Here is a 26688-nt window from a genome sequence, read left to right on the forward strand (position 1 = left end):
AGAAGGCCGGGCTGAGTGCTATTAGCACTGCAATCCTCCCCCTTTAAGGCCAGCCCTGCAACCCACAGATTCTCAATCCATCCCAGCTGGAATATTTGTCTTCCAAAGCTGCCTCTTTCCCACTCTGCTCTGCTCCACTGCCAGCTCCTTGTATGCAGGGCTGGTTTTACCACTGAGTGCTCAGCTGAATCCAGCACTCGCCAGCACTCGCAGGAAAGAGAGAAAGGGAAATAGAGAGGCGCAGTTGAGGGAATGCAGACGCGAGCTGGAGTGGGGGCGGGGGAGCAGAGGAAAGGGAACAGCCAGGGGGAAATACAGAACATCTATGGACCTGTCAAGAGTCTGTTGTTTTTGTTTTTTAATTAAATGGATGATCAGCTAGTAGGTTGGCGGCTCCTATCACAGGTGACACTGTTATGTTTTGTATCTGACTATTGACTTGGGAAAAGCTCACAGTAAAGCATCCACTTCCCAGCCCACCCTGTGATTGGGATGCCACCTCCAGGTCCCTGACCAGATCTTTGGGTTGAGCAAAGAAGAGACCGGCCCAGACAGCATCCACCCCAGGTTTCACACCAAGCCCAGCGCATGTCGGGACAGGATTTTTCAAGAGTGGCCAGCGATGGGAGATGTCTCCTGGTTTGCAGAGAAGACTGGTGAGCCCTCCCAGCTCTGCCTGATTTCAATGCCCAGCTGCCTCCAAGAACCAGGCCCAGGGCGGTTCCCGTTGAGTCCCCCAAAACTGAGGGATCCAAAACCCAGAGTCCCATTTGGGAGATTTCTGGCCCAGAGAGTCAGGCACTCACCTGCAGGATAACACTGTCGGGCTGGTTGAAGTTGGGAGCACTCGACCTGGCACTGGAGTTGTCCTGAGTTGCTGGCCACAAGCCCAGGAGCTTCCGCCCACAGGTCAAGACCCTGGAGAAAGGAAGGAGACAGGGTGTTATGCCCTTCCCTAGCAGAGAAAGGTAGAGCACGATCCAATGGCTGGAAGTTGAAGCTAGACAATGCAGATGGGAAATAAGGTGTACATTTTAAACAATGGATTCTCCATCACCGGCAATTTTTAAATTGACATTGGGTGTTCTTCTGAATGACTTCCTCTAGGGATTATTGTGGGGCAGGTCTCTGGCCTGGGTTACACAGGAGGTCAGACTCGATGATCACAATGGTCCCTTCTGGCCTTTGCATCTATGAATCTAGAGCCTGGGGCATTAGGATCTGCTTTGTTGAGGCTGAGAACAAGGAGAGGACCCAGGGGACGGTAGTTTCTGAGTACAGGTGGCTTCATTGCAGAGCCTCTCCAGGATGGGAGCAGCCCATAGTGGTTGGGTTTGACAGCTGATGCCATGCTCAGCAACAAGCCCGACACAAGGGCCAACTCAGTGACCTTGGTGCCGGGCAGGCAGGACGCTGGCACCAGGAGATCCCATGGGTTTGGTATCCCAGCTGAGTCAGTGCATACGGTAACCACCCTCCAACACGTCCTTTGTGCCCAAGGGATGGGGACAGGGAAGGTGCACGTACTGCCTGAAGTTGAAGAGCGGGGTGGTGACCCAGCCCAGAGCCTCGGGGACCCGCCGCTGCTTGTTGGTCTCAGAGGAGCTCCCCGGAGGCGGGATGGGCACGGCGTAGAGTGTGGCGCTCAGCAGCGTCTCCCGCGGTAGCCGGTTCACTTGGATCGGGAAGCAGATCCTAGAAGAAATCACCCGGGGATCTGCAAGTCAGAGCCTTAGCTTCACAGCCAGGGATCCCTCTTCTCATAGTCAAGGGGCTCATTGTGCGTTCTATCAGCATATGGCCCCTGGAAGTGCAGCCCAGCCTGCAGGTGCTAAGTGCTGTAGGGTACATCTACGCAGCAGCTGGGAGGGTGCTTCCTAGTGCAGGCAGGCAGACGCTCTAGCTCCACTCAAGCTAATGTGCTAAAAATCCCCAGTGGGTCCGCAGTGGCATGGGCAGCAGCTTGGCTAGCCAGCCGAGTACAAACCCACCCAGACCCCTGGGTACATACTTGAGTGCGCAAGCTCGAGCAGAGCGAGTGCATCCATCTACCCATGCTGGGAAGTGCCCCCCAGATGCTGTGCAGACATACCCTCAGCAAACCCAGGCCCTCCGGAGAGGGAGCTGCCTTTTCCCAGTCTGGACAGGGCTTGCACTTCAGTGAACTGCTACAGATTCTAGGGCCCAGCCCTGAGACTGCAGAGCAGTCACTGAAATTCAGGGGAGTTCGGGCATCAGCGCCTCTTGGTACTGAATCCAGGGACTGGTAAGGGAATTTCCAGCCCCCACTCAGAACCAGAGACCCCAGATCTGACCTAGTGGTTTCTAGGTGTATCTACAAAAAGAACAGGAGCACTTGTGGCACCTCGGAGACTAACAAATTTATTTGAGCACAAGCTTTTGTGGGCTACAGCCCACTTCTAGGTGCTTATACGCTGCCCCTCCCCCCATTACTGTCATGTCTGAGCACCTCACACCTATGCACAGGTCAGACCCCAGGCTGGTTGAAGTCACTGCAGCGCCTTTGACTTTAACGGGGCTGTGGCGGTTCACACCAGCTGATGATGGCCCGATGTACCGATCCTCCCAACACGCCTGGGATCTCCACTGTGCAGACAGGGAAACTGAGGCACAGAGTTGGGCCGAGACCTGCCCCAGGTCATACAAGAGATCCCGACTCCTGATCCTATGCTAGCCCAACGGAGGTTGTCCTCAGGAACAGGATCCGGACCCGTCGATGGAAAGAGTGGGTTCTCGAAGAGCTTTGCAGTAACATGGAGACAAGGCAGGGTAGAAGGCAGATCTGTCCGGAGAGAGCGCGGCTGCTCTCCCACCGTTCACTGGGACTCTGGGGATCAGACACATTCCTACCTGATCAGCGTTGCACTGCATGGGGAAGGGCAATGCCGAGAGCTGCCTTGAAAGCTAGAGCCTCAGTTTCCCTGTCTGCACAGTGGAGATGTTGGGAGGATTGGTACATCTGCCGGGGAGAGACCCACACCAACCCTTTACCTAGGAGAGGGGATGGGTCTAGGAGCATTAAACCCGCCCTCTGCAAGGCTCCCAGCTGCAGGGGGGAGTGTTGGGAGGGAGATGGCCATGGATCCTATGGAGGAAGCAGCTGGGTGGCCATGGTCCCTACTACCTCTTTGGTCTATAGAGGGAAGAAGGGGCTGGGTTCCCCCTCTATAGGAGATCCTTTAGATCCTGCAGGGGGTGGGGAAAGAGAGTAGAGGAGCTTGGTTGATCTTCTATAGGGGAAGCCCCACAGGCCCTACCAGAAAGGGTTGATCACTATAGGATACCCCATAGGCATCAATGGAAGGGGCAGATGTATTCCATAGGGAAGCTCTGCCAGCCCACCTATCTAGTCAGATTACATGCCAGTGGGTTTCACCTGGTCCTGAGACATCAGTTCTGGGGATCTTTCCTCACACTGGGGTTCAGAGGATCTCATTTTACCTCTCCCCAACCCCTCCCCTTCTTACCTCCCCCCTCCTGCTCACACGCCAAGGTCTGGTGGGGCCACCACCTGCAGGACTGGACACATCTCCCTCTGGAGTCTGCCAGGGCTGCTCCAAAACATCCCAGCGAGGGGGATCAGGGTGTGGGGAGAGGAGACACAGACACACACACACAAATCTCCATGCAGTCACCTTAAAGGAAGGAGGCCCCCAGAGGTCCTGGAGCCAATCCTGCAAGGCTAGCAGAGCCCAGGGGTGTGCCAGACCAAGGCAGTTTCATAGCTACCGAGAGGGCAATGCTGGCTGAAGCAGCTGACTCCCATGGCTGAGGTCCCTCGTGCAGCCAGCAAAGGGGACCCAGGGAGGTGGCTCAGAGCCCAGCCCATGCAACCTGGGCTTTAACCCCTCTGAACATGCAACCTTCAGGGGGCAAAGATCCACACAAAGGGAGTCATCTAACAACACCGCTCTATGCCGGCACTACTGTGTCTCTCTCCCTGGGTCCTTCTCAGGGGATAGGCTCCTTCTAAAATTATCCCTTTCCCCTCCCCTTTGCGGGCTTAGTACACATGCCCTCTCAGCTGCTAGGGCTATTTTTAGATCAGATCCCCTTTCCCTGGAGCAGCTGGAGCCCCCGGAACAAACAGCCCCTGGACACAGGGTTAAAGGAGAAGACCCACCAGCAAGAGATGAAACAGGGTTCTACCAGGGGATCCGACACCCCTCAGAAGTTATTTCACCAGGACCTCAGATGCTCCCACTGGCTTTATCATAAAGCTCCACATGCTACCTCTCCTTAGTCCCTGCAGGTCTTGTCTGCTGAATCACACTGGGTGCCAGTTCAAAAACCCAGCACTGCTTTAGGGTCATGCTTAGTCATGTTGGCAGGTGGGGCCAATTAGCTCCAACCAGGCTACAAATTGGGGCCAGGAGTGTCTCTGGGAACTGCGGGGAGAAAAGGACCTGGCAGGAGAGTCCCTGGAATACCTGAGAGGAAGCTCAAGCTGTGTTAGACTTACCATTAGAGAACACCCTAGGGAGGGGAGGGGAGGGGGTGGTGTAAATACCAATGGCCAAATTTTTCCAAAACCCTTACCAGATGATCTAGCCACAAGGGTCCCAACGGGAGCTGCTGGGTGCTGAGCCCTAGGACACTTAGCCCTGAGCTCTTTGGCAAAGCTGCACCCAAGCTGGGGTCTGTGCACTCTGCTGAGGGTGGGGTTGGCACTTGCCTCTGTTGTTCCAGAACTGCATTAACCCCACAGCAAGGAATTGGGCTGACTCTTGTCAGCCAGCAATGATTCCAGAAGAGCCCCAGGGGTGATGACTGTATTGTAGAGGTGGTGCTTGTCTGCTGGGGAAAACGTACCGGTGGAAGTATGGTGGTATAATTATACTGCTGTGATTATACCAGTGTAGCTCCTGGTGAGGATGCTTATTCTGGACTATACAGTACAACTATAGCAGTAGAATTATACTGATATTGTTTTGCTGGTAACTTTCCCCCTGTAGACAAGCCATGGGATGAAACCTCTTCCCCTGGGCTTCTACTTTGCCAGACCAGACCAGGGTGCAGTTTGGGTCCAGGGCCCATTTCCTCAGAAGCCCCTGAGCTCCTGGGGGAACAAGTGGTTGGAATATGACTTGGGTTTGACCCACCTCGTGGCTGTTTCCCGGGGTTACTCATTACAAAGCTCCTGTGCTCTATTACACTGGCAGCACGTCCCTCCAACAGAGGGATACCTGGAGTTTAAGACCCCCGGGGTTGTTCAGGTTTCCTACTGTGAGGAGGCCTGAAAAGCCATTGCTCCCTGGCAGGGGACGTTACAAGGGAACTCTGTGAATCCAGTTCTCATTCCCCTGTGAGATCTGGTGGGGCGCCGAGCAAGAATGGAGGTAGGACAGAAGGGTGCAGCTGGTTCTCCCTAGCTTCCCCATCTCATTCTACGGGTCAGCTCTGCCTCTGCCATGGTTGCCTAGACATCTGCATTCAGTCCTTGGCAGACTGCATCCAGCCCCCCTTCAACAGACACCTGGACTGTTGGGTGTCCCTCTTCTCCCCTCCCCACCCGAGGCGAAGGGATGCAGGTCAGAGCTAAGCAGGGAGCTGCCTTACTGCTGGTCCCAGATGATGAGGTGGAAGAGGTACTTGTAGACATGAGCCTTTCTGGTCTGCAGGGGGCTGCAGAGTTCCTTGCCGCCATGGGTGAGGGAGCAGGAGAGGTAAAAGTCTTCGTAACTGCAACAGGAGAAAATAAAACGGAGAGGTAAAGACATGCCTGCAATGTATAGCAAAGAAACAAAGGGCCCTCATCTCCGCTTTCTCCAGTCACTGTGGGTGTGTCTATATGGACAACTGGTGCACTGTAAGCTGGGTGTGAATCTACAGTGCACCGGCCTGCCATGCACTAACAGGCCATGTGGACTCTGCTACCGCACACTAAAAGTTTCATTGTGCACACTGGCCTACTCCCATTTCCATCTCCCTCTCCTCCAATTCCTCATCTCTTCCTTCCTTTTCTCCTCCCTGCCCCTTTCCCTCCTCCCATCTCACAGTGGCACACAAAGCAGGAGCACTGTACAGGGGAAATAGTTTGGTTTATTCCAAATCTAGCAGGTGACAGGTAAACCGAAGCCTTTCAAATGTACCTGACATCTTCTAGGGGCCCAATGGGATTGGACAAGCCATGGACTGAGTTCAGACGAAGATGCAGAGATCTGGATAAGTCTCCTTCCCTCCCTCCCAGACTCGATTCCCCACTGCCTTGCACCTTGGGTCTGTAAAATGCTACCAGGTCAGACTTTTTCCACTCACTTACGTTGCTGTAGGGTTTGGTGCTTGCTTGGCATAGGGATAAGTGACACCACCAGCTATGAGGCAAAGGGAGAAACAGACCTTGGATCCTTAGACCAGCTCTGGGGCCAAATTTTCAGCTGGTGCAAAGCTCCATGGAAATCAGTGGCCCCAGAATCTGGCCAATGGGTCCATGAAACTGGGCTCAGATATCTGGGGAGGACAGCCACCAAATTTCTGGAGCTTAACCAGAAGGGTCAGCAATGCTGCCCGGAGCGGGGGTCCTCTGCTGTGGTCTGCGGCTGGAATCCAGAGGTCCGGGCACCTCCATGATAATACAAGACACTGGGGGCTTGAGGGGACACTGAACAAATGTTTCTCAGGTTTGGGTGGCCAGCAAGGCTGGAATTTCAGACCAAGGTTTGTGGCAATCTTACTGTAACCCAAACTGCTTCATCTGCCCTGAGATCAGACACATGACTCCCTCCAGAGGGGAGAGCTGACTCTGAGCACAAACTCCCTATCTCCTCTTAGCCCATTCCTCACCCCAGAACATTTCAGCTCAGGGTGGGGGATTTTATCCCCCTTTCTCCACCGCCTCTCCAGATCAGCCATGGGATCTTTCTCCCAGGCTGTTATCCCTTTGGGAAAGATGGAGGAAGCTACCGAGAGAAGGCCCAACTCCTTCCAGACAGCCAGATCGACATATGCCACAGAATGCCATCACATGGGAGTCTCCCAGAAGGATGCAGCCATGTGACAGGTGCCGAGCGTGGCGGGGTAACAAAGGTCAGAGGATGCCTGGATTTCCCAGGCTACTTCCTTTGTTCGGAGTCAATCACCAACTGGAATACATTAAGGATGGGACAAAGGCGAGGGGTCCCTGGAGGGGCGGCTGCTACTACTGCTGCCGTCTCCTACCCCCTTTGCGGGCTCGTGTTGCTGGAGCTGCAGAGCTCTGTAAGGTGGCCAGCCGAAGCCAGGAGCGTGGTTTACCAATGGGCATCTTCCCTGCGTTGGGTGAAACATCGGCATCCAAACCCAGGCAGCTAACAAAGGAGTATCTCCTCCACCCCACCCCAGCCCCCGACATACACACACAACCCTCCCCCCTCACCACACACGTCTCATTGTCCCCTTATCCATCCAGGATAAAAAGCCCAGACAGCCACTGGCCGCCAGGGCACAAGCCCTCGCTGAGAACGGGCCCATCTGTCAGAGTCTCTAGGGCTGCAGCAGGCATGAGCCGGGGGGAGCCTACTGCAATGAGCTCTCCCAGCCAGAGCATTCCAGCGCAGCCTGCGCAAACGGGGCTGGGCTGGGCTACAGAGAGCGCTGCAGAGCTCAACTGCACCAGGCTTCCCTCACCGGCGCCACTAGCTCTCCGCAGCCTCTTGCAAGCCCCCCTCTCTGACTCCTCTCCCTGCGGCAAGACGGAAGGCTCAGCTCCCCTCCCTCCCTCCGTGCCACGGCTTCCTCTAACACCCACCAGCATAGCACCAACGGGCTGAATTTCTGGGGGCTCCGGCATCTCGAGCTTTGACTCTGCCTAAGCCCATATTCCTGGCGTATTCTGTATTATCATTACGGGGCATGCAGGTAAGGCAAGGAAGGTCTCTTTTTGCTTCTAGATTATGGCAGGGATGAGACAACCATTCAGTGAACTAACTAATCCTTGCTGCAGCCTTTCCAATGAGGAATGAACCCCTCAGCCAGCTCCAATTCTCTCTCTGACCTGTCTATCCCCAGGAGCCCACTGGCTCAGATACACCCCCCATCAGGGCACTCTCTGCAGCCCTGGCAGAGCAGCGAGGGATGGACTATGAGCCTATATAGGCCTTTACCAGCTCTGAATTCTATGGTCCGTTGCAGCGCCAAGGCCCAAGACACCCACATGTGCATTGGCCTCCTGTCTTCCCTGCAGAAATCCAGCTGGAGCTTTGGACACATCTCACCATACAGAGGTGAGAGTAACATGGCATGGAAGGGCTGGTGGGTGGGGTGGGGGGTAGACATACATTATATGTTCACTGCAGCCAGGTATCCATGACTCAGTAATGCCTAAGCTGGGCGTGGGGTGTGGAACAGAGCAGAGCAGTAGTGCTTCTGGTCCTAAGAGCGGCCTTTGCCAGAAGGTCCAGAGGCAGTTGTGTTAACCCCTGGTGTACCTAGTTGTCCTATACTCCACTGTAAAGGGAGATATCTCCCTGACCTCAGCTAGTGATGCCCTGGAACATGAGGACCAAGTGTCCTCGTAAAGGATGCTAAGAGACCGTGATGCCGCCCCAATTCATGCCTTGTCCCCTCCCAGCCCTGCTGCAGGCTCTTCCCAATGCTGCCTGTAGGATGCCAGCCTAGAGGATGCGAGAGGGCGACGTGAACCAGGGGCAATCAGCCCAGATGCTCTTTGTCAAACTAAGGCAGGGCAGAGAGCCTTAGAATGAGGGCGGGATTCCAGACACTTAACATGGCTTTGAACTGTGCAGCTGCAGCCATGGCCCAAGGCTTCTGGCCTCCGGGGAGAGACCACACTGGCTAGGCGGCCGCAGACCAGACGGATGAAGGGGTATCCTGAGATGTAACTCCAGACAAGGAGCCAGGCACCTGGGTAGGAATCTCCCCCAATCAACCTTCACCACCCAGCAGGGACACATGACTAAGCCCTCATACCTTGCTGCCCAGGTGATAGGGATGCGGTGCGTGGCGTAGACAGTGAAGGAGAGGGGACAGGTGAGGAGACAGGCCTCCTGGCTCAGATGGTGCTTCCTGTTTCCATGCACTGCCGTCTGGAAGTCTGCGTTGAAGGTGTTGCAGTAAAGCTCCACCAGATCCAAGATGGCGGCCGTCAAGGTCTCCACGACCTTCTCTGTAAGGGAGCACAGATGAGGCATGAAACGGGGATGCTCTGGAATGATGCCTCCCGCCATCTCCCCTCCTCACACGCTGGACCTTGGTGGGGAGGTCTCCGGTACTGCCAGCGCATGATGGAAGCTCCGGTTGCCTCTATCCTGCTACAGATGGTCATGCCCTACCCACACCCTGCATAGTGACCTGCCTAGGGGCTCGAGCACATTGTGGGACACTTTTGGGGGCTGATTAAATTATTTCAAGCCGATGTGACTCTGTATGTGGATTTTTTTCAGGGGGTACAAGTCGGGGGCAAAACCCCCCTGAAAACCGAACGTTTCAGGTTTTTTGTTGGAAACGGAAAAAAAATGATAAATCCCGTCCCCAAAAAGGCCATTCCTCCCACAAAAAAGTTTGTTTTTTTTAAGTTTGTCCCACTCTAAATAGGGGGAAGGGATCTGGAGATCAAAAGCACCAAGAACTCTGCAACAGAATGAGCGGAGAAGAGAAATTACCCCGATTTTCCCTCACGGCCAGAACACTGGGATCCTGTCAAGGAAAAAGAAACCAGAAGAGCAATGTTAAGGTTATTGCAGTGCCCTCAGACGCAGCTGGAAGCAATTGTCCAAGCCAGCTACTTTATGTAACAGCCTCCCAGAGCCTTTCCATTCCCTGCCACTCAAGCGGCAGCAAACAAGGAAATACAGCGAAGGCAGTTGCACAGTCTCAGCTGTTCAGGAATTTTACATGTGGTATGTTGGGGGGGGGGAATAAAAAATGGATGAAAAGAGGCCAGATTCCCTTTATTTGCACCCACTACCCTACCTAAATGTACCTAGATGCCCTCTCCAGCCTGGGAAGCTGGGTTCTCACATATGGGCTCTTCACTGTTAGATTAACCAGCTCTTGGGAGTCCTTAAAATGAGACTGGACCTCTGCCTAGGAGATACAGGCCAGTTCAGGGGTGAGCTTCGAGGCTCAGTTTTGTAGCAGGGAAGAATGACGCCTGCAGTGGAGGGAACCACTAGGTGACATTCTCTGGCCTTGGGCTACACAAAAGGTCAGGGGGATCCTGATCACTAGCTTATGGTAGCCCATCAGAGCCTTGCTGGCTTTGAAATCTGTGGGCCCGATCCAGTGTCCACTGAAGGACTCCCGCTGACTTTGGATCAAGCCCTATGAAGCCAACCCATGGACAGACTGCTCCCCGCTGTACTGTCTGTTATGCTGGGCTTTGCCAGACTCAAGAGATGATGCTCCCACCCTTCCCCCGGGAGATTATTCCACAACCTAGAAAGATCTCCTCAGGCAGAAGCCCCACCCCGGCTCACACACACTGTTAATGTTCAGCCTCAGATTCCCTTTAATTTCACCCCTTTCCTCCAAGCTCAGCTTCCCGGCTGAGGAGCTTCTGGGTCCTGGCCGTTTACCTTCTGGATTTTGGGCTGCATGCGAGAAGGGCAGGCTGGCAGCTGGTTCAGGGCTCCAGTGATTTCCTGGGACTCCACAGCAGCCAGGGCATTGCAAATGGCCATGACGGATTGGATCACCCGGTCGGCTTTCAGCTGGAAGTCTCCCTGGAAGGGAAAGCAGGGAGAGGCTCATGGTCTCAGACTCCACTGGGCAGTGCGGCGAAGCAGCCAGATGGCTTGACCTTACCACCACTGCTGGGGTATGCTGACATGATCACCATCTGATGGACTTACAGCAGGGGCCATAAGGAGATCCACTGGAACTCTGGCCCAAGGACGCCTGCGTTTTAACCACCTCTGTCCCACCACAGCACATTCTATCTGACTCCACCAGTAGCATTCGCAGTCCAGCCAGTCCCAGCTTGACCCATGCTCAGGCATCCTGGGAGAGACCTCTCTCTCTTGGGCCAGGTGAGCGCAAGCAGCCATGCAGAGGTGGCAAGGGGGCTGAGCGCAGAAGGATTATGCCTGAGATAAAGCAGCAGCCCAAGAGGAAGGGAGTGGGTGGAAAGCCGAGGAGTTCCTGGTCTGGACCTGCCCAGAAGAGGTGGAGAGGAGGGTCCCATGGCATATGCACTGCCCATGCGTCTGCATCCCAGCTACCAAAAACAGAGCTGGGGTGGGGGGAATGAGACCCTTTGCGATCTCTGCACTGTGCTGGACACTTGAGCTTTGCCCTGTCCTCCATTTTTGTACCCCCTCCACTCCCGGGAGGTACATGTAGCCAGGAGGTGCCAGGAGAGATCAGGGAGAAAGAGGAGACTCTGTGGCACCTAAAGAAAGTCACATGCAAACAGAATGCAACAGGAGGTCGTGGGAATAATGCCTTGTAGGTGCCCATCTGCACCTGCATTCTTGTGTCCCCTCCAACGAGACAGCCCAAAAGAAAAGACAGAGCCAATGCTGAGCAAGTTCCCAGCCCAGTATCTGTCTCCTGGTTCATCGTACATCCTTGATTCTCTGCAGACCTGGCTTTCCTGGCTGGGAACAGGCCTGCTGCTGAGCAGGCAGGATCCTGGCACCTTCGGCATGTGGGTTTGGCACTGGGAGAGCACAGAGGGGAAGCTTGCGGCTCTGCCCCACCCAGTCACGTGCGAGAGACCCAGTGGCCATATCTCATCAGCTAAGTAAGGCTATGGCTCATTCCCCAGGGATATGGGGATTCTCAGCACTGGGATTCTCAGCACTCTTTAGCCTGTTTGGCTTGAGACTTGATACTCAGGACTGATTTTGGACTGGGTAGGGAGCGGATACCTATGCTTATTGAAATGGAGGTGGCACTGAGGTTCCCAAGCTGAGCACTATGGACACGCATGATGCTGCCAGTGCCACTCCAATGTACTAACCCAGCCAGGACACACAAACCATGGGAGCTTGCCAAAGAGCTGCTGCTGTCTGTCCATGCTATGACAAAGTTTGGAAATCCCTGGTCTAGTGCACGAAGCTGGGAGCCAGGAGACCTGGGTTCCACCCATGGCCATGCAGTGTGACTCTGAGCGGGTCACTTCACTGGTCTGTGCCTCAGTTTCCTCATCTGTAAAAATGGGGATTATGGCCTCTGCCCTCCTTTGCCAAGCACTCTGAGATCCACACATGAAAGAGGCACATAGAGTAAGTGCCTGGTCTTCTTACCAATTAAAGACTGTGTAAAAATTAATGACCAAAGATAAAGGGTCAGATTTTGTTTTGGATCATAGTAATTATACACATTCTATAGCTCTTTCCGTCATGGGATCTCAAAGCATTTTACAATCATTAATGACTTAACCCTCACAGCCATCCCAGGAGGTAGGTAAGTTCTATCTTCATCTTACAGATGAGGAGCCAAGGCACAGGGAGGTGAAACGACTTGCCTGAGGAGAATCAGTGGCAAAACCATACAAGAACCCAGGAGTCCTGACGCTCAGTTCTCTGCTCTAACCCCTAGGTGGGGCACACTCTTCTAGACTTATTTCAGCCTCTTGTGTCTGCGAAGCTGGGCTGGAAAACTGGTGAGCACTGGCTCTGATGAGGGATCCCTGACTGGAATGAGGAAGCAGAGAGTCAACATAACGTGAAATAAGGCAGAGACGGTTCAGGTTCAGGATCAGGTCAGCAATCCTTTTACAGGCGTGGCCGTGTCTAGTGAAAACAAGAGAGGGTTATTGGCCCTAGGGTTTAGCAGGAAAAACCTGCATGTGGGTGACTGGCAGACATGCGCTGGGTCCCAGAGGACAGGATTGAAAATCAAGTAGGTAACTAACTCCCCTACCCCCAGAACAGAAAGCCCTATGGGACCTTCATTACAGGAATCAGCGTTCCCTAGTGGTGAGAGCAAAGGCCTGGCAGTCAGGAGATCTGAGCTCTGGCCCAGATCCCTTGGGCCAGTCCCTTCCCGTCTCCGTACAACAGGGAGAACACTGACCCACATATGAAGGGTGCTCTGAGATCTGTAGATGACAGTTGCTATGGAGTGGCAAAGTATTGTTAGAAGCACTAAGACTGGCATTGTGGAGTCCAATCACATTCGCAACTCTGGTCTTCACACACAAATTGCACTGAATTAACTAACGGTGTGGTTTTAAACTGATTTAGTTAAGCTGTTGCTACTGTGCGTGTGGATACTCTGAAATCAGATCTACTCTACAAACTTTTCCTGGCATCACTATGTTGGTCCAGGGTGTGAGAAGATGTGGTCTGTGACTGACACAGCTGAGCAATTTTGCGGGTATAAGCTCTATTCACACTGGGGCCTGGTCTACACTTAAAATGTAGGTTGACATAACTACATGGGTCGGGGATGTGAAATATCCACATCTGGGCCTGATACAGCTATGGTGACCTAGCCCCTAATGTGGACACAGCTATGCGGACAGAAGAACGCTTGTTGTCAACCTAGCTACCATCGTTCAGGGAGGTGGAGTTCCTACAGTGACGGAAAAACTCCTGTAGGCTGCGTCACAGTGTGGGGTAATGCTGGCATAGCTATGAGCACTGTAGTCCCTAGAGTGTAGATGTGGCCTAGGAGCGCTTTGCCGGTATAGTATACAGATGTAGCTATACCAGCAAAGTCTTCCAAATGGACCTGAGCTTAGATCAGCTTAAGAGTGGTTTATTTTGGTTTAGCTTAACTACAATAAACCCCCTTAAGCGGAAATGTGTGTCCACACAGCTGTGTGCGCAGATTCAATGAAATCAGATTAAAAACCCATTTAAATTAAGTAGGTGCAACTTTCTCATGTAGACAAGGCCCGGTTTACAAGTGCAACTAAACTGCTATAAACCAGGTGTAATCTAATAAGCGTGTCCACACTGGGGTTTGCACTGGCTCTGCTCAAATTGTTTTTACATCTGATTTAAGTTAAACTGGAGCAACTTCTGTGTGTAGACAAGCCCAGACATGCCCCTCACCCCCAAGTGTTAAATTGCTGCGCTCTGTACTGGTGTGGGTCCAAGTACAGAGGCCATCCTGTTCCAGGCAAGCCACACTCACCTCGGCTGCTAGGAAGGTGTCAACCTCATTGTGGAAGGTGTCGAAGAGGAGACTCAGGGCTTGCCTGGATTGGAGGAGATAGAAGATAACTCAGCTTAGAGAGAGGGAGCACGAAAGGTAGCCATGGAGGCACCTCTGCACCACTTCTCACCGGACAGCCCATCCCTCTCATGTGAATGGCATTCAAGTGCAGCCCCAGGAAAGCAGTGCAAGTGCCTTCCTGCCTGGATCCATTTATGTTCCTCCACCCTCCTGCTCAGCACACCCCCATCCAAACCCCTCTGCACCCCCAATGAGAGCTGTACACCTCACATCACCACCTGTCCCCTCCTCTTTACCTGCTGATGGTCTGCTTGATTGGCCTCTCCTGCAGGTGAATGTAATGGTTGAGCGTGGAAGGACTCTGGTCATCGTTCACCTGTAGGAGAAAGAGACCTGTTTCAGGTGCATCTGATCTGCTAGCGTTAACCCCTCCCATCAGGGATGCTGGCTGTACCTAGTATGACTCTTTGGCTGACATCTGCAAAGTCGCTGAAGTCATTTGAGATACCAACCTCCCACTGAAAAGTAAGTATTTTTGAAAATCTCAGCCACTAGCTCCATGTCTGCTGAGAAGCATGTAGGGGCTCCTGGGTTCGGTGGGATCACTGAGGAGGGCCAACGGGTTGTAGCCGAGAGTGTTGTGATTAAATTAACATAAGGGACAACCTACGCTGACAATAATCGGGGAATGTTTCCTGACACCGAGATCTGCAGGGCTGTGGAGTAGTACCCCCAGAACCCCGTTGCTTGGTACATTTAGAACTAGCGTGGGCAGAGGCAAGGAACAATCTCACACTGGGCAGGGGATAGACCGGATGTTTCGAATGGGTCTTTTCCATCTCTAACAGCCATGGCTTCCTCTGTAGACCCGTGCCTAGCAAATCTCTCTGCATTGGGAAGGATGCAAGGATGAACTGCTAGAGTTTAGAAGCTGGACTAAATGAGCGCTCCCAAAGCAAGCCCTGGTTGCAATGGGAAAGGCAGGGAGTAGGGAACTTATAGCTGGTGGTGGGCAGGGGTCGAGGTGGCAAGCAGCCACAGAACCGAACCCGCTGGAAGGGAGCTGGTGAGGCAGCAATTTGCAGGGCGTCATGGCCTTGTCCCCCCAAATCAGCAGCCCCGAGATAGCAGGTGATCCTCCCCACCCCTCCCCTGGCAGCGGTGGAGCTCAATGCCCCAAGCAGCGGCATCAGTTCAGTGCGTTCTCAGTTCCTCCTCGAGAGCAGCTGCTCACCGTCCTGGCAAGGTCGCTGCGCACTGCCTTCCTCTTCATCAGCTGCAGCCGGATGTCAATGTCAAACTTCCTGCAGTGCTGGATGTATTCGTGGCTGCCCAGGGCGTGTTTGCTGGAAGGATGAACAAAAAAAGACAGCTGTGGTCCGAGCCCCGCTCCAACCTGCGACACAGGCTTGAGAAGGGAAAGGCCTGGAAATTTAAGACCTCTGCTTTGATAAAGATCTTTCGGGCCTCTAGCAGATGGATCTTAGCCCAGGGGAGCAGGAGTGGCTGTGTTCTAACTCCAGCCCTGCCAGTGCCTGGCTGGTTAAACCTGGGCAAGTCACTCTCCTCCCCCGCCCCGCCTCCCGTGCCTCAGTTCCCCCCCTGCCTCTTTAAAACAGACGTTATTGGGATTACTTAGTAAGTGCTAGAAAGTTATTATAGAGGCACTTACCCTCTCAGCTCCTCACCCACTGAAAAATGGGCCCTCACTCAAAGTGCCATGCTGAAAGGGTGAAAAGGGGAGCTTCCCCGGTTAATATAAACCATGGGGATGCAGCAGGGGAGAAGATGAACCGGGCTATCAGGGTCTCTCGGCCTCATTCTTGGTTACACATGGGTAATCCAGGGAAGCACAGCATAAATAAGGGCAGCCCAGAGCTTGCACTAACTTACAGTGGGGGCTGGGCAAAGCCCTACAATACAGGAAGCCCAAGTGGTGACTGTCACATACAAACTCAGTAAAGACCAAACTCAGGTTGAACCAAACTCTGGGTCTGGCCTGGCCTGGCTGAAGGGCCTTATTTAGAAGCGACAGGAGCTGAAATGCTCTGCAGACAGCTTGCGATACAGAATCTCTCTCTGTCAGCTGCAGCAGAGAATCGCCCAGTGCGGCTTTCACTGGCGCTCCCCGAAGGCAGGGTGCAAGGTGCCCAGGGAGTGGGAAACAGAGTTAAAACACCTGCAAGCTCAAGGGCAGGCTGGCCTGGAAATGGGAGGGTGTAGGAAGGAGTGCGGAGTAGGAGAGATGGGAGCACATGGGGGCAGTGCAGGTACAGACCCAGAAGGGCTGGGGACAGCATGCTGGGAGGTGAAAGCATGGCACTGAGAGAACAGGGAACAGAGCTACAGATGAGATGGGAGCAGGAGGATGGTGTCTCCGCTCCTTTCAAAGCTTTACGCTGAGGCTTTCAGAGCTGCCCAGGGAACACGGATGCCCAGTTCCTATTAAAATGAATGGGAACCAGAGGCTGAAATTCCCTAGGCAGCTTTGAAAATCTCAGCTTTATTGTCTAAGTTGCCTCGCACCCGACCAGGCAATTCAAGTGCGGAGCAAGGCAGGAGGGAGGCTCCAACTCCTGCTTCCTGTGCACACCGGCTGCCCAAACCCTGCTTGCACTCTGCTACAATCCAAGCCGGGACCCAGAGACTGAGCTGGGCCGGCCCTTGCCTCAAACTCTTCTGACGGAGGGAACAATGCAGGAGTGGGGGAAGCTGCAGCAGGAAGCCCTGCCTCTCTCAGGCTGCTCCAGCAGGAATGGCTGGTTCTTATCTCAGCACAGCCTGCATCCTGACCTGCAACCCACACACAGCTGGTGCAACTGCCATAACATAACCAGGCAAGTTCAGGAATGGGGAAGGGGTGAGACTTTGAGGTGGTGGGACTAAGTGCACAGTGATATCCCAAGGCCTGGAGCGGGGGTTGCGATGGGGGTCGCTGGGGCAGAAGTGCCTAGACCCTGGTCCCAGTGAGAGGATTTTTAATTCAGGTTCTCTGATTTTCTCCACATCCTCAGCACTCCCAACACACCTCCTGCCTGCACTCTGCCCTACAACAATAGATCATTGGTTGGTTCCATTTTCACCAAAAAGGTTAGCGGAGATCAGACAACGAACATCAGTGTAAATGGGGTAGGATCTGAGTCTGAAATCGGGAAAGAACAAGTTAAGAATTACTTAGACAAGTTAGATGTCTTCAAGTCAGTAGGGCCTTGTGAAACACATTCTAGAATACTTAAGGGACTAGCTGAGGAGATCTCGGAGCCATGAGAGATTATCTCTGAGAACTTGTGGCGGACAGGAGAGATCCTAGAGGACTAGAAAAGGGCAAATATACTTCCTGTCTATAAAAAGGAGAATAAGGACAAGCCAGGGAATTACAGACCAGTCAGCTTAACTTTGCTGCCCAGAAAGATAATGGAGCAAATAACCAAACAATCAATTTGTAAGCACCTAAAAGAGAATATGGTGATAAGTAACAATCAATATGATTTGTCAAGAACAAATCATGTCAAACCAACCTAATATCCTTCTTCTATAAGGTAACAAGCCTTGTGGATAGGAGGGAAGCAGTAAATGTGATATATCTCAGTTTTAGTAAGGCTTTTGATACTGTCTCACATGACCTTTTCATAAACAAACTAGGGTAATATAGCCTAGGTGAAACTATTGCAGGGTTCCAACTGGCTGGAAAACCATTCTCAAGAGCAGTTGTCAATGATTCACAGGCAAGCTGGAAGGACATATCCGTGCTAGGTCTGGTTCTAGCATAAATGATTTGGACAATGGCATAGAGAGTACACTTATAAAGTCTGTAGACTATACCAAGCTGGGAGGGGTGACAAATGCTTTTGAGGACTGAATTAGAATTCAAAATGGTCTTGACAAACTCGAGCAATGGTCTGAAATAAACAGGATGAAAATCAACAAGGACAAATGCAAAGTACTCCGCTCATGAAGGAATAATCAATTGCACAAATTCAAAATGGGAAATGACTAACGAAGAATCCTAAAGAGTACTGAGGAAAAGGATGTGGGGGTGAGAGTGGATCACAAACTAAATATGAGTCAACAGTGTAATGCTGTTGCAAAAAAAAAGTGAACATCATTCTGGGATGAGTGTTGTAAGCAAGACACGAGAAGTAAGACATGAGAAGCTCTACTCAACACTCATAAGGCTTCAACTGGAGTGCTGCATCCCGTTCTAGGCACCACACTTTGGGAAAGATGTGGACAAACTGGACGAAGTCCAGCGGTGAGCAACAAAATGATTAAAACAACGAGGAATCTGGTGGTGCCACTAGACTCCTCGTTCTTTTCTTAACAGAACTGTCACCCAAATCTAGATTAATCTGCAGAAATACGAGGATATTCTGAACAGACCAAAAAACTATCTATTTTCAGTCTTGCAGCATGAGGAAAACAAAAGATTGCTGATGAGCACAAGGGGTTCAGACTGAGACAGTTTACATGGCGGTTGAGTTAGCGCCTTTGACAATAGATAAGTTTTTTACCCACAAAAGCTTATGCCCAAATAAATCTGTTAGTCTTTAAGGTGCCACTGGACTCATTGTTTTTGTGGATACAGACTAACACAGCTACCCCTCTGATAAAATGATTAAAGGTCTAGAAAACATGACCTATGAGGAAAGACTGAAAAAATTGAATTTGATTAGTCTGGAGAAGAGAAGATTGAGGGGGGGACATGATGATAGTCTTCAAGTACATAAAAGGTTGTTATAAAGAGGAGGGTGATAAATTGTTCTCCTTAACCACTGAGGACTGGATAAGAAGTAATGGGCTTAAATTGCAGCAAAGGAGATTTAGGTTAGATAGTCGAAAAAAATTCCTAACAGTCAGGGTAGTTAAACACTGGAACAAATTGCCTAGGGAGGCTGTGAAATCTCTGTCCTAGGAGGTTTTTAAGAGGAAGTAGAGAAACACCTTCTGAGGGATGGGCTAGCTAATACTTTGTGCTGCCTCGGTGTAGGGGACTGGACACCCTGGTAACTGGTGTGTGTGTGTGGCTTTGTGAACAGCTTGTTAATTATCTGTAAACCCATCGGGGGAGCTAGCACATTGTTCCTGGGGTATCATACCAAAATGGTAGCACACTGGGTTCTGGTTCGTGTGTTATTATTTCAGAACCAGTTGTTGATGATAAAAAAAATAGAAACTAGTTAGGAAGGAAGGATGATCCAGTGGTTAGGGCATGACCCTGGGACTCTATAGATGGTGGGTCAATTCCTAGCTCTGGCACTGATTCCCTGTGTGACCTTGGGCAAGTCGCTTAGCCTCTTTGTGCCTCAGTTCCCCACCTATACAAAAGGTATGATAACCCTACCGCACAGGGGCAGGACAAATACACTAAAGATTATGAGGTGCTCAGATGCTATAGTAATGGGGCTCATAAAAGAACTTTAGATAGCTAGTTACTTAGTAGCGTAGGACCAGAAATAGTCACAGGCTCTGCATGTTTGCAGCAGCCTGATGACAAATCTGCCATCTAATCTAGGCATTTCTGGGGCATCCAGCATGGTAAGTAGGTATGGATTTCATCACAGCCTATATCTAGCATAGTGAAGGGGCTATTGGTTATGGGGCCTTTTGGTTCAGTATCACTGCCTCCAATTGAGCACCAGTCATCAGTGACGGGAGTGAAGTGAGTTTACTGAGTCTCAGTCAGACTGGTGCCTCCTTCACAAAAGCCACCATTGAAAGTGGCAAAGTTTGAACAGGCCGTGGAGATGGAGTTCCCCTGTCATCTCTCCGGATCAGGGGCAAAGGACGTTGGTGAGGACGGAGCAGGGGAAGCTTATGTTATATCTGCTGGAGAAGGGACTTCAGTCTTCAGCCAGGCACCTTTCCCCCCACTGAACATTGAGGGCCTTATGTCCCTCCTGTTTACACCAGTACATCTCCACTGAATTCAGTAGACATGCTCCTGCTTTGCACTGGGCGTGAGTGAGAGAAGAATCGAGCCCAGAGAGTCCAGAAACCGACGTGTCAGTGTAGGATGTTTTCTGATTGCTGAGCCGCCTAGTTGGCCAAAACAGCTAGGGGAGGCTTTGAGCACTCCTGGCATCTACTGCATTTTAGAGAAGTGGGCGGGGGAGGGGGGTTGATCAGAAACAATGTGGCTTTGTTCATGGGCCTTCCTCCAGGGTCCTTCCAGGAGACCAGTGCGATAGAGCACAGCATTCTCACCCAGCTCATTAGGGACCCTTCAGAGTGTGTGTGGGTGGGGGTGGGAGAAGAGACGGGGAACATCTTTGCTCTATCCCCAAGACATGCTGTTCCCTGCCAAGAGGGGACACAGCCCATAGCAAGGACGAGCCGTGTCATTGCCAAATGTGTGCAAAGATTCACGGCGATGAGCAGGGCATGTAGATTAGACAGCTCAATAAAAAGGACTTATTTGTATTACTCTAGCCTCAACATGCCTGGGCTGAGATTAGCTCCCCATGGTGTTAGGTGCTGTACATACACATAAGATACAGTCCCTGTCTTGAAGAGTTCACAATCTAAACAGACAAAGGATAGAAGAAAGAAAATATTATAACCTCTTTTATAGCTAGGGAACAGAGCACGGAGAGGGATGAAGTGACTTGACTACGGTTACACAGGAAGTGAGTCTGTGGTAGAGCCAGGATTAGAATCCTGCTCTCCTGAGTTCTAGCTCGGTGCCTTAACCACAAGACCACCCTTGCTCCCTCCCTGAAGCAAAGCTGACATCAGACACCCTCTTGTGCCTGTGCAAAAGTTTTCAACATCGCCGTTCTCTGCCACCCTCTGCAATCAGTTTGTGCTTTAGATGCAAGGATGAGAGAAAAGCTGTCTTCTCTCTTTGTAACCGTACACCAGATCCTTTTAACAAGAAAAAAGAAAAAAAAAAGCCCAGGAGGAGCCTGCAGATGACAAGTCGGGAGCATTATTCCCTCATCTGATGTAAATTACTTTTTCAGAGGGAGGCTGCTTCTGGTTAAGGCCCATTATACACAAAGGAAGACCATTTTTCTGCTGACGCTGACAGCATCAGTAGAAAAAGCCCAGCGGCTAATGAGGAGAATTTGCAGCTCGTCTTGGTCCCTTAGCTCGGAGGCTGGAATGGTCTTGCCAGTTCTCAACTGGCAGAGTTTTCCCCACAAGGCTGGCCAAACTCCCCCCTGGAGAGAGGCATTTCCAGCAATCCACTGCAGTTGCAATGGCAATCATCCGAAGAGATTTTCTATATAGGTCATATATCTATTTGCTTTGGTAAATATGGCTCTTTAATATATATGGTTTGCACACAGCCCTCTCTAAAACACACACACACACACACACACACACACACACACACACACACACACACCAATAGATATTGGGCTTATTCCTCAGCCACGCATGAGTTTGGAACAAATGGAAAACAGGGCAAAGGTGATTCTAAGACGACGGGCTGCTTTAAAGGGCTGGAGCAACTGGGCAAGATTTGCTGGAGCACAAGGAGCACAGCCTCACCCCCTGCCCATTCCTCATCACGCCCTTTATGCAGAGGGCAGGGAATGGCTGGAATGGAGCCAACCAGGAGATTTCCCTCCACATGGAGACTTCCCAACTGCCCCTTTAGGCCAGTCAAGTCAATAGCAAAGCTCCCAATGACTTTGTTGAAGCAGAGGCAGGTCCTTAGGGCAGCTTGTTCTGGTTTACTGTATGTAATGACAGGAGATATTTTATTTGCCCATACGGCCATGTATGTTACATCAATATGATTTTGCAGCCAGAGAACACCCTTCATCCTAAGCAGCTTTACAGATAGCTTATCTACAGAAAAAAACCTCCTCCACCCATGAAATGCAGCAGCCTCTGGGGTGGAGGCAATGTCAAAAAGCAGGGAGGGGAAGTTCGTATCAGGGCAAACAGCTGCAATCACAAAAAGCACCAGGCGATCTTTAATGCCCATGTGCAGCAGCCAAGGACATCAGTAGTACTTGACTCTTCTACCTGGGAAGGATGAAAGGCTGAGCTGCCCTTGCTGGGACTAAAACCTGTGGTTTCAGGAAGTCTAGTAATGCCAGACCTGAGACTTTGCTCTCTAAGCCATTTACATGCAGACTCTTCCCTCCATTGCTGCAGAGAAAGCCGGCCTGTGGTTAAAGCTATGGTACAGCCTGCCAGGGCTGCGGAGGAGCAGGAAATAGCCCTGAGACTAGAAAGCTTTTATTGCTTTCCATGCTGGAAAGAAAACTGGTCTGGGCCGTTTATTCCCTTGGATCTGGTCTCCTGCACGCTCCAAGCCATCCTCTGCTGAGGGCTCCATGTGGTTTAAAAGTCTGTTCACTGACAGCCCAGCCAGGATAATAGGGGGGTTTCGCATGCCAGCTCGCATTCTCCGGCATCATTACTAGGCCACAAGCTCTGAAGAGGCAAAACTAAAGCCACCTTTAAAGTCCCACCAAGTCTGAGTAACTCCGTCATGGAGAGACTGACACTTAATGGTGATGAATGACAAGTGGGGTGACTTCAGTCACTGGCCAGCCATTGCTCCAGTGTCCCCCAAGCATCCTTGTTTTGCTAGGGGCTCAGAACACACAGGAGCAAAATGAGAGTTAGCAAAGGAAAAAGCCAAAGTGGGGGGCCGCAGATGGCTCGGGGCAAGGAGGCTTTCACTACCGGCTCGTTCTTAGAGCCTGTTAGACTGTTTGGTGGCCCAGGCAAAATCAAGAAGGTGGGTCTCAGTCTAGTTCCCAGAGGATACGTGTCCACATCACAAAAACTAGCCACTAGCACTGACTGGCCACCCCAAGAAGGACAGAACAGGCCATGGAGACTGAACAGAATCTTTTCCCTCCTAGACGTGGTCCCACCAGGTGAGACACATCAGCAGGGCAGCATGGGAAATCTTGCAGTCACACTTGTCCTGTGGCTATGAAGAGGATGTCAGTCACCATGGCACCTTTCCCAACAGGCTGATTTATTACCTGTGTTGCTGTAGCGTCTAGGAAACCCAGTCATGGACCAGGCCCCATTGTCCTAGATGCTGTACAAATACAGAACAGAGATGGTCCCTGCCCCAAAGAACTTACAATCTCTTGGTTCCTTAATCCCCACTGGTTCCCCCTTTCGTTATTCCTCAGACCCATCCCTACACTTTATTTGTATTTTGCTGGCCTCTATTTTTTTGGGGGCCCTCCTGTCCTCTCTAATGGAGATGGAAGCTTTGGGGTCGTTTCAGGGGTCCCAGGCCTTCCACAAAGGTTACATAGGCTCTCACCACAGCTGGGCAAACATATTCCATTAAAATCCCCCCATCCATGGATTCTTCTTTTTTTTTAAAAAAAAGTTGTATTTTGTTTGACATTTTTCAGCTCCCCAAATGGGAGGAAGCACCGGCACATTTGGGGGTTTTCATCATAAAAGCATAAAAACATTGTCAGCAGGGAAATTTGGCAAAACCACATTGTTTTCAAAATCCCCTTCCCTCTCCCCCTCCAAATTTCTATTTACCCTGTTCAGCCGGCCCCAGCTGGCAGCCTTTTGCCAGCCACTTAAAAATAAATACCAAAAAATTAAGCTTTTGACTTGATTGCCGGCCCCAGCCACTTCGCTGAGTATCATCAGGATTTTTATTAGTATTTCAAGAGCTTTTCTTGGCCGCTCTCTAATATTCTCCAAACATGAGCTCCCCAGCGCACGGGGTCAAGGGGAGTTACTTATATCCTGCAGCAGGAGGATAAGGCTCCTGCCTTTCTTGGTAGGAGAGTCCCCAGTGATGTCGGGAGGCAGGAAATGGAATAATCCAGGGGGCTCCTGACTTGCGTTCAGATAAACCCAGCTGTTGCACAACACCGACCCATTCAGGAGACACACTGCCCCGGGGAAAGTGGGAGGGGCTGGGCCCAACAGCAACCACAGGGCTTGTCATGTGAATGTGCAAAGAAGCATGAAAGGAAGGACAAACGAAAGAGGGGCTCGCTCCCCTTTCCCTGCCCCAGCACAGCAAGGATTCAACAGCTCTCCACCACCCACCGCTCCCCCGGACACCAGGGGGTGTTTTGGGTGCACTAGGGCAGGCTCGCTGAGGTCCCTACGTGCAGCCGGCCGGCCATTGCTTGCTCACTCACTTTTGCAAGAACTCTTCCAGGCCACAGAGCTTGAGCACGAAGTCGTCCACGTCAATGCCGAGCAGCTCGTCGTATGTGTAGCACAGCGTCTGGTAGATGAGCAGGTCCACCGTGGAGGAGCCTGTGGGAGCGAGGAGGGAACAAACCCCACAGGGCAAGAGCCTCAGGCCATGATTCTCTGGGGCTCCCCATCCCACCCGCTTCTCTCGGATCAGTGACTGAGACTCTGCTCCCCACAATCCCTCTCTGCACCCGGCTGGAGGTGGAGTCACGCGAGGAAGCACACGCTGCCTCCACAGTTCCCCATTCCTGCATGGCGAGACCCCAGGCAGCGTCTAAACCATGCGGCGAGCCACCGCCTAGGGCAGTGGTTCTCAACCTATTTATCATTGTAGGCCTCATATGCAGCTCTCTGTGTGTTATGTGGGCCACATCCACACAATATCTATACTACTCGTATGGCCCTGAAGATATCACATGGGCCGCAGTTGCATGCTGACTGGGCCACAAGCGGCCCATGGCCCATCAAAGTCAGTGGAGACACTCTTATTAACTTCAATGGGCTTTGGATCAGGCCTGTAATTTAAGGCTTATCCTGCCTTAGTCGTATCCAAGCAACCACATCCAAAGGAGGACCAGAGACCTCGGTGCACATGCAGTGATGGAGAGTGAAAACGAGCTGAGACACCTGCACCTGGATCTCAACCCCACTCTGGCCTTCTTGGATGCAGCATTTGGTGCTGCCCATCACAGGGGGACACTGAGAAATTCAGAATCCAGGGTTTAGATGGGGGGCCCCACCTCTAGCACATATCCTCCCATGGGGGCAACACAGACACTCTCTCCTCTGGGAGAGGAGCCACCGTCACCAGGATCACGTCTGTCCCATAGGAGCTGAAAGATGAATTTGCAGGATGAGGCAGAAAACACCTCCGCTTGAGCTGCTAATGGCAGCCATCTTAGCCCCCTCGTTGCTGTGGGGACCGGCGGAGATGTGGGTTTCTCGCCGCGCGAGGATATCGTGTTCACAGGTGGATGCGAGGGCAGCAAAGCACCATACTTACCACCCTAGCAGGGACTTACAGTCACAGGTGAAAGTGAGCGGTTCCTGCACGCTGTCGCACACCACGGTCACCTTCAGGCTGATGCCGTGGCCCAGGTGCTCAGGGCTGAGATTGACCGTGCTCCAGACAAAGCCGGTGAGGGAATAGTCCTTGGTGCTGTAGCCGGATCTCAAGCTGCAGGCAGAAGCCGGGGGAGGGACAGAAGAGGAGTTAGAGATCCCTGCCCCATCCCACAAAGGGCTTTATCCCTCACTGCGTGGTGGATTCTCCCCTTCCTCTCTCCTCCTTTCCATAGAGGCACCAGAGGACTCTCTCCTGGCCTCTTCTCCTCCCTTTACAACCTCGCTCCAAGTGATCTCATCGGCTCACATGGCCGACACCAGTGACTCCCACCATCTACCTCTCTCTCTCCAACTCGCCTCCCTCCACGCACTCCTGCATCTCGGCCTCACTCTTTGATATCTCCTCACGGGTGTCTCATGGCCAGCCTGAGCTTGACACAGCCCAAATTGAGCTCCATCTCCTTGGGCCCATGCCAGCTAAGTCCTCCTGCTCCCCTCTTTCTCTGTCACCATCAGCACAGCCTTCCGCCAAGCAATTCAGGCCTATAGCTTGCGTCTTGGACTCCACCCTCTCTCTCTAGCTGAGATACCCTTTTTCATTTCTCCTGTTTTTCATTTCTCCCATGTGCCATTGTGCATCCTTGCAAGCCACCCCTTATGCATGGAACGCCCTCTCTGAACTAATCTGAAAGGCCACCTCCCACTCCAGAACTAAAGCTGCAACGCGTAAGGGGAATTGCCAGTTGGCAATGACTAAGCAGGTGGCCAGCAGGGATCACGGATACCATGCTTAATATTGACTTGAAACCAGCTGATAGCAGACAGCAGGCCTCCGTTTGCCTGCCTTGGTGCATTCAGTTTCCTTATGTCGGGAAACCATCCACCTAAGAGAGTCTTAAATGGTCTTAGTTCCCTCTCTTGCTTCCCCCTCCTTCCCTCACCTACATGCGGCAATGTAGCCCTGAATGTTAAGAAGATATTTACCGTCTCCCCACGCTGTCCCTCTATAAAGCTCTCCCAGCCCCAAAGTGTTGAACAGCAGAAAGGGGCATCCTTATGTTGTCTCCCCGAATGCCTCTTTTATAGCTTTCGAACACCAACAGGGTGCCACCTCCACCCTCCTCCCCTGTACTGCTTTACACGGAATTGTGCCAAAGATTCCAATCTTGTCGTCTCATCACTCGCACCCCAGGAATGACCCTTCCCCGGCGCCACTGCTTAGCCATCACACAGCATAAACAGCGGAGACAACAAAAGGCATGTCTTCCTTCTCCCAAGATTAATTAAGCCACAGTAATTAAATCCCAAGGGCATTTCAGCCACCAGTGCACTGACAGACCTCCGAGTTATGGCCTGTGCTGCAGGACAGTT

The 26688-nt window shown here is 51.9% G+C and overlaps 1 protein-coding gene across 3 annotated transcripts in view; it reads right to left on the reverse strand.

Annotated features, from left to right (window-relative positions):
- Positions 1-26688, reverse strand: part of PIK3C2B (phosphatidylinositol-4-phosphate 3-kinase catalytic subunit type 2 beta) — a 79604-nt gene that overhangs the window by 19929 nt on the left and 32987 nt on the right. For all 3 annotated transcript variants that reach the window (XM_039535593.1, XM_039535594.1, XM_039535595.1), the window contains 11 exons: positions 25275-25429; positions 24192-24312; positions 15326-15437; positions 14388-14467; positions 14050-14113; positions 10536-10682; positions 9621-9654; positions 8929-9124; positions 5581-5703; positions 1528-1695; positions 807-918 (listed from right to left, as the gene is read on the reverse strand). In XM_039535593.1, coding sequence (XP_039391527.1) covers positions 807-918; positions 1528-1695; positions 5581-5703; positions 8929-9124; positions 9621-9654; positions 10536-10682; positions 14050-14113; positions 14388-14467; positions 15326-15437; positions 24192-24312; positions 25275-25429 — 1312 coding nt within the window. The remainder of the gene's footprint in view (positions 1-806; positions 919-1527; positions 1696-5580; positions 5704-8928; positions 9125-9620; positions 9655-10535; positions 10683-14049; positions 14114-14387; positions 14468-15325; positions 15438-24191; positions 24313-25274; positions 25430-26688) is intronic.

Source organism: Mauremys reevesii, linkage group 4 (assembly GCF_016161935.1).
Source record: "Mauremys reevesii isolate NIE-2019 linkage group 4, ASM1616193v1, whole genome shotgun sequence".
Taxonomy (NCBI): Eukaryota; Metazoa; Chordata; order Testudines; family Geoemydidae; genus Mauremys; species Mauremys reevesii.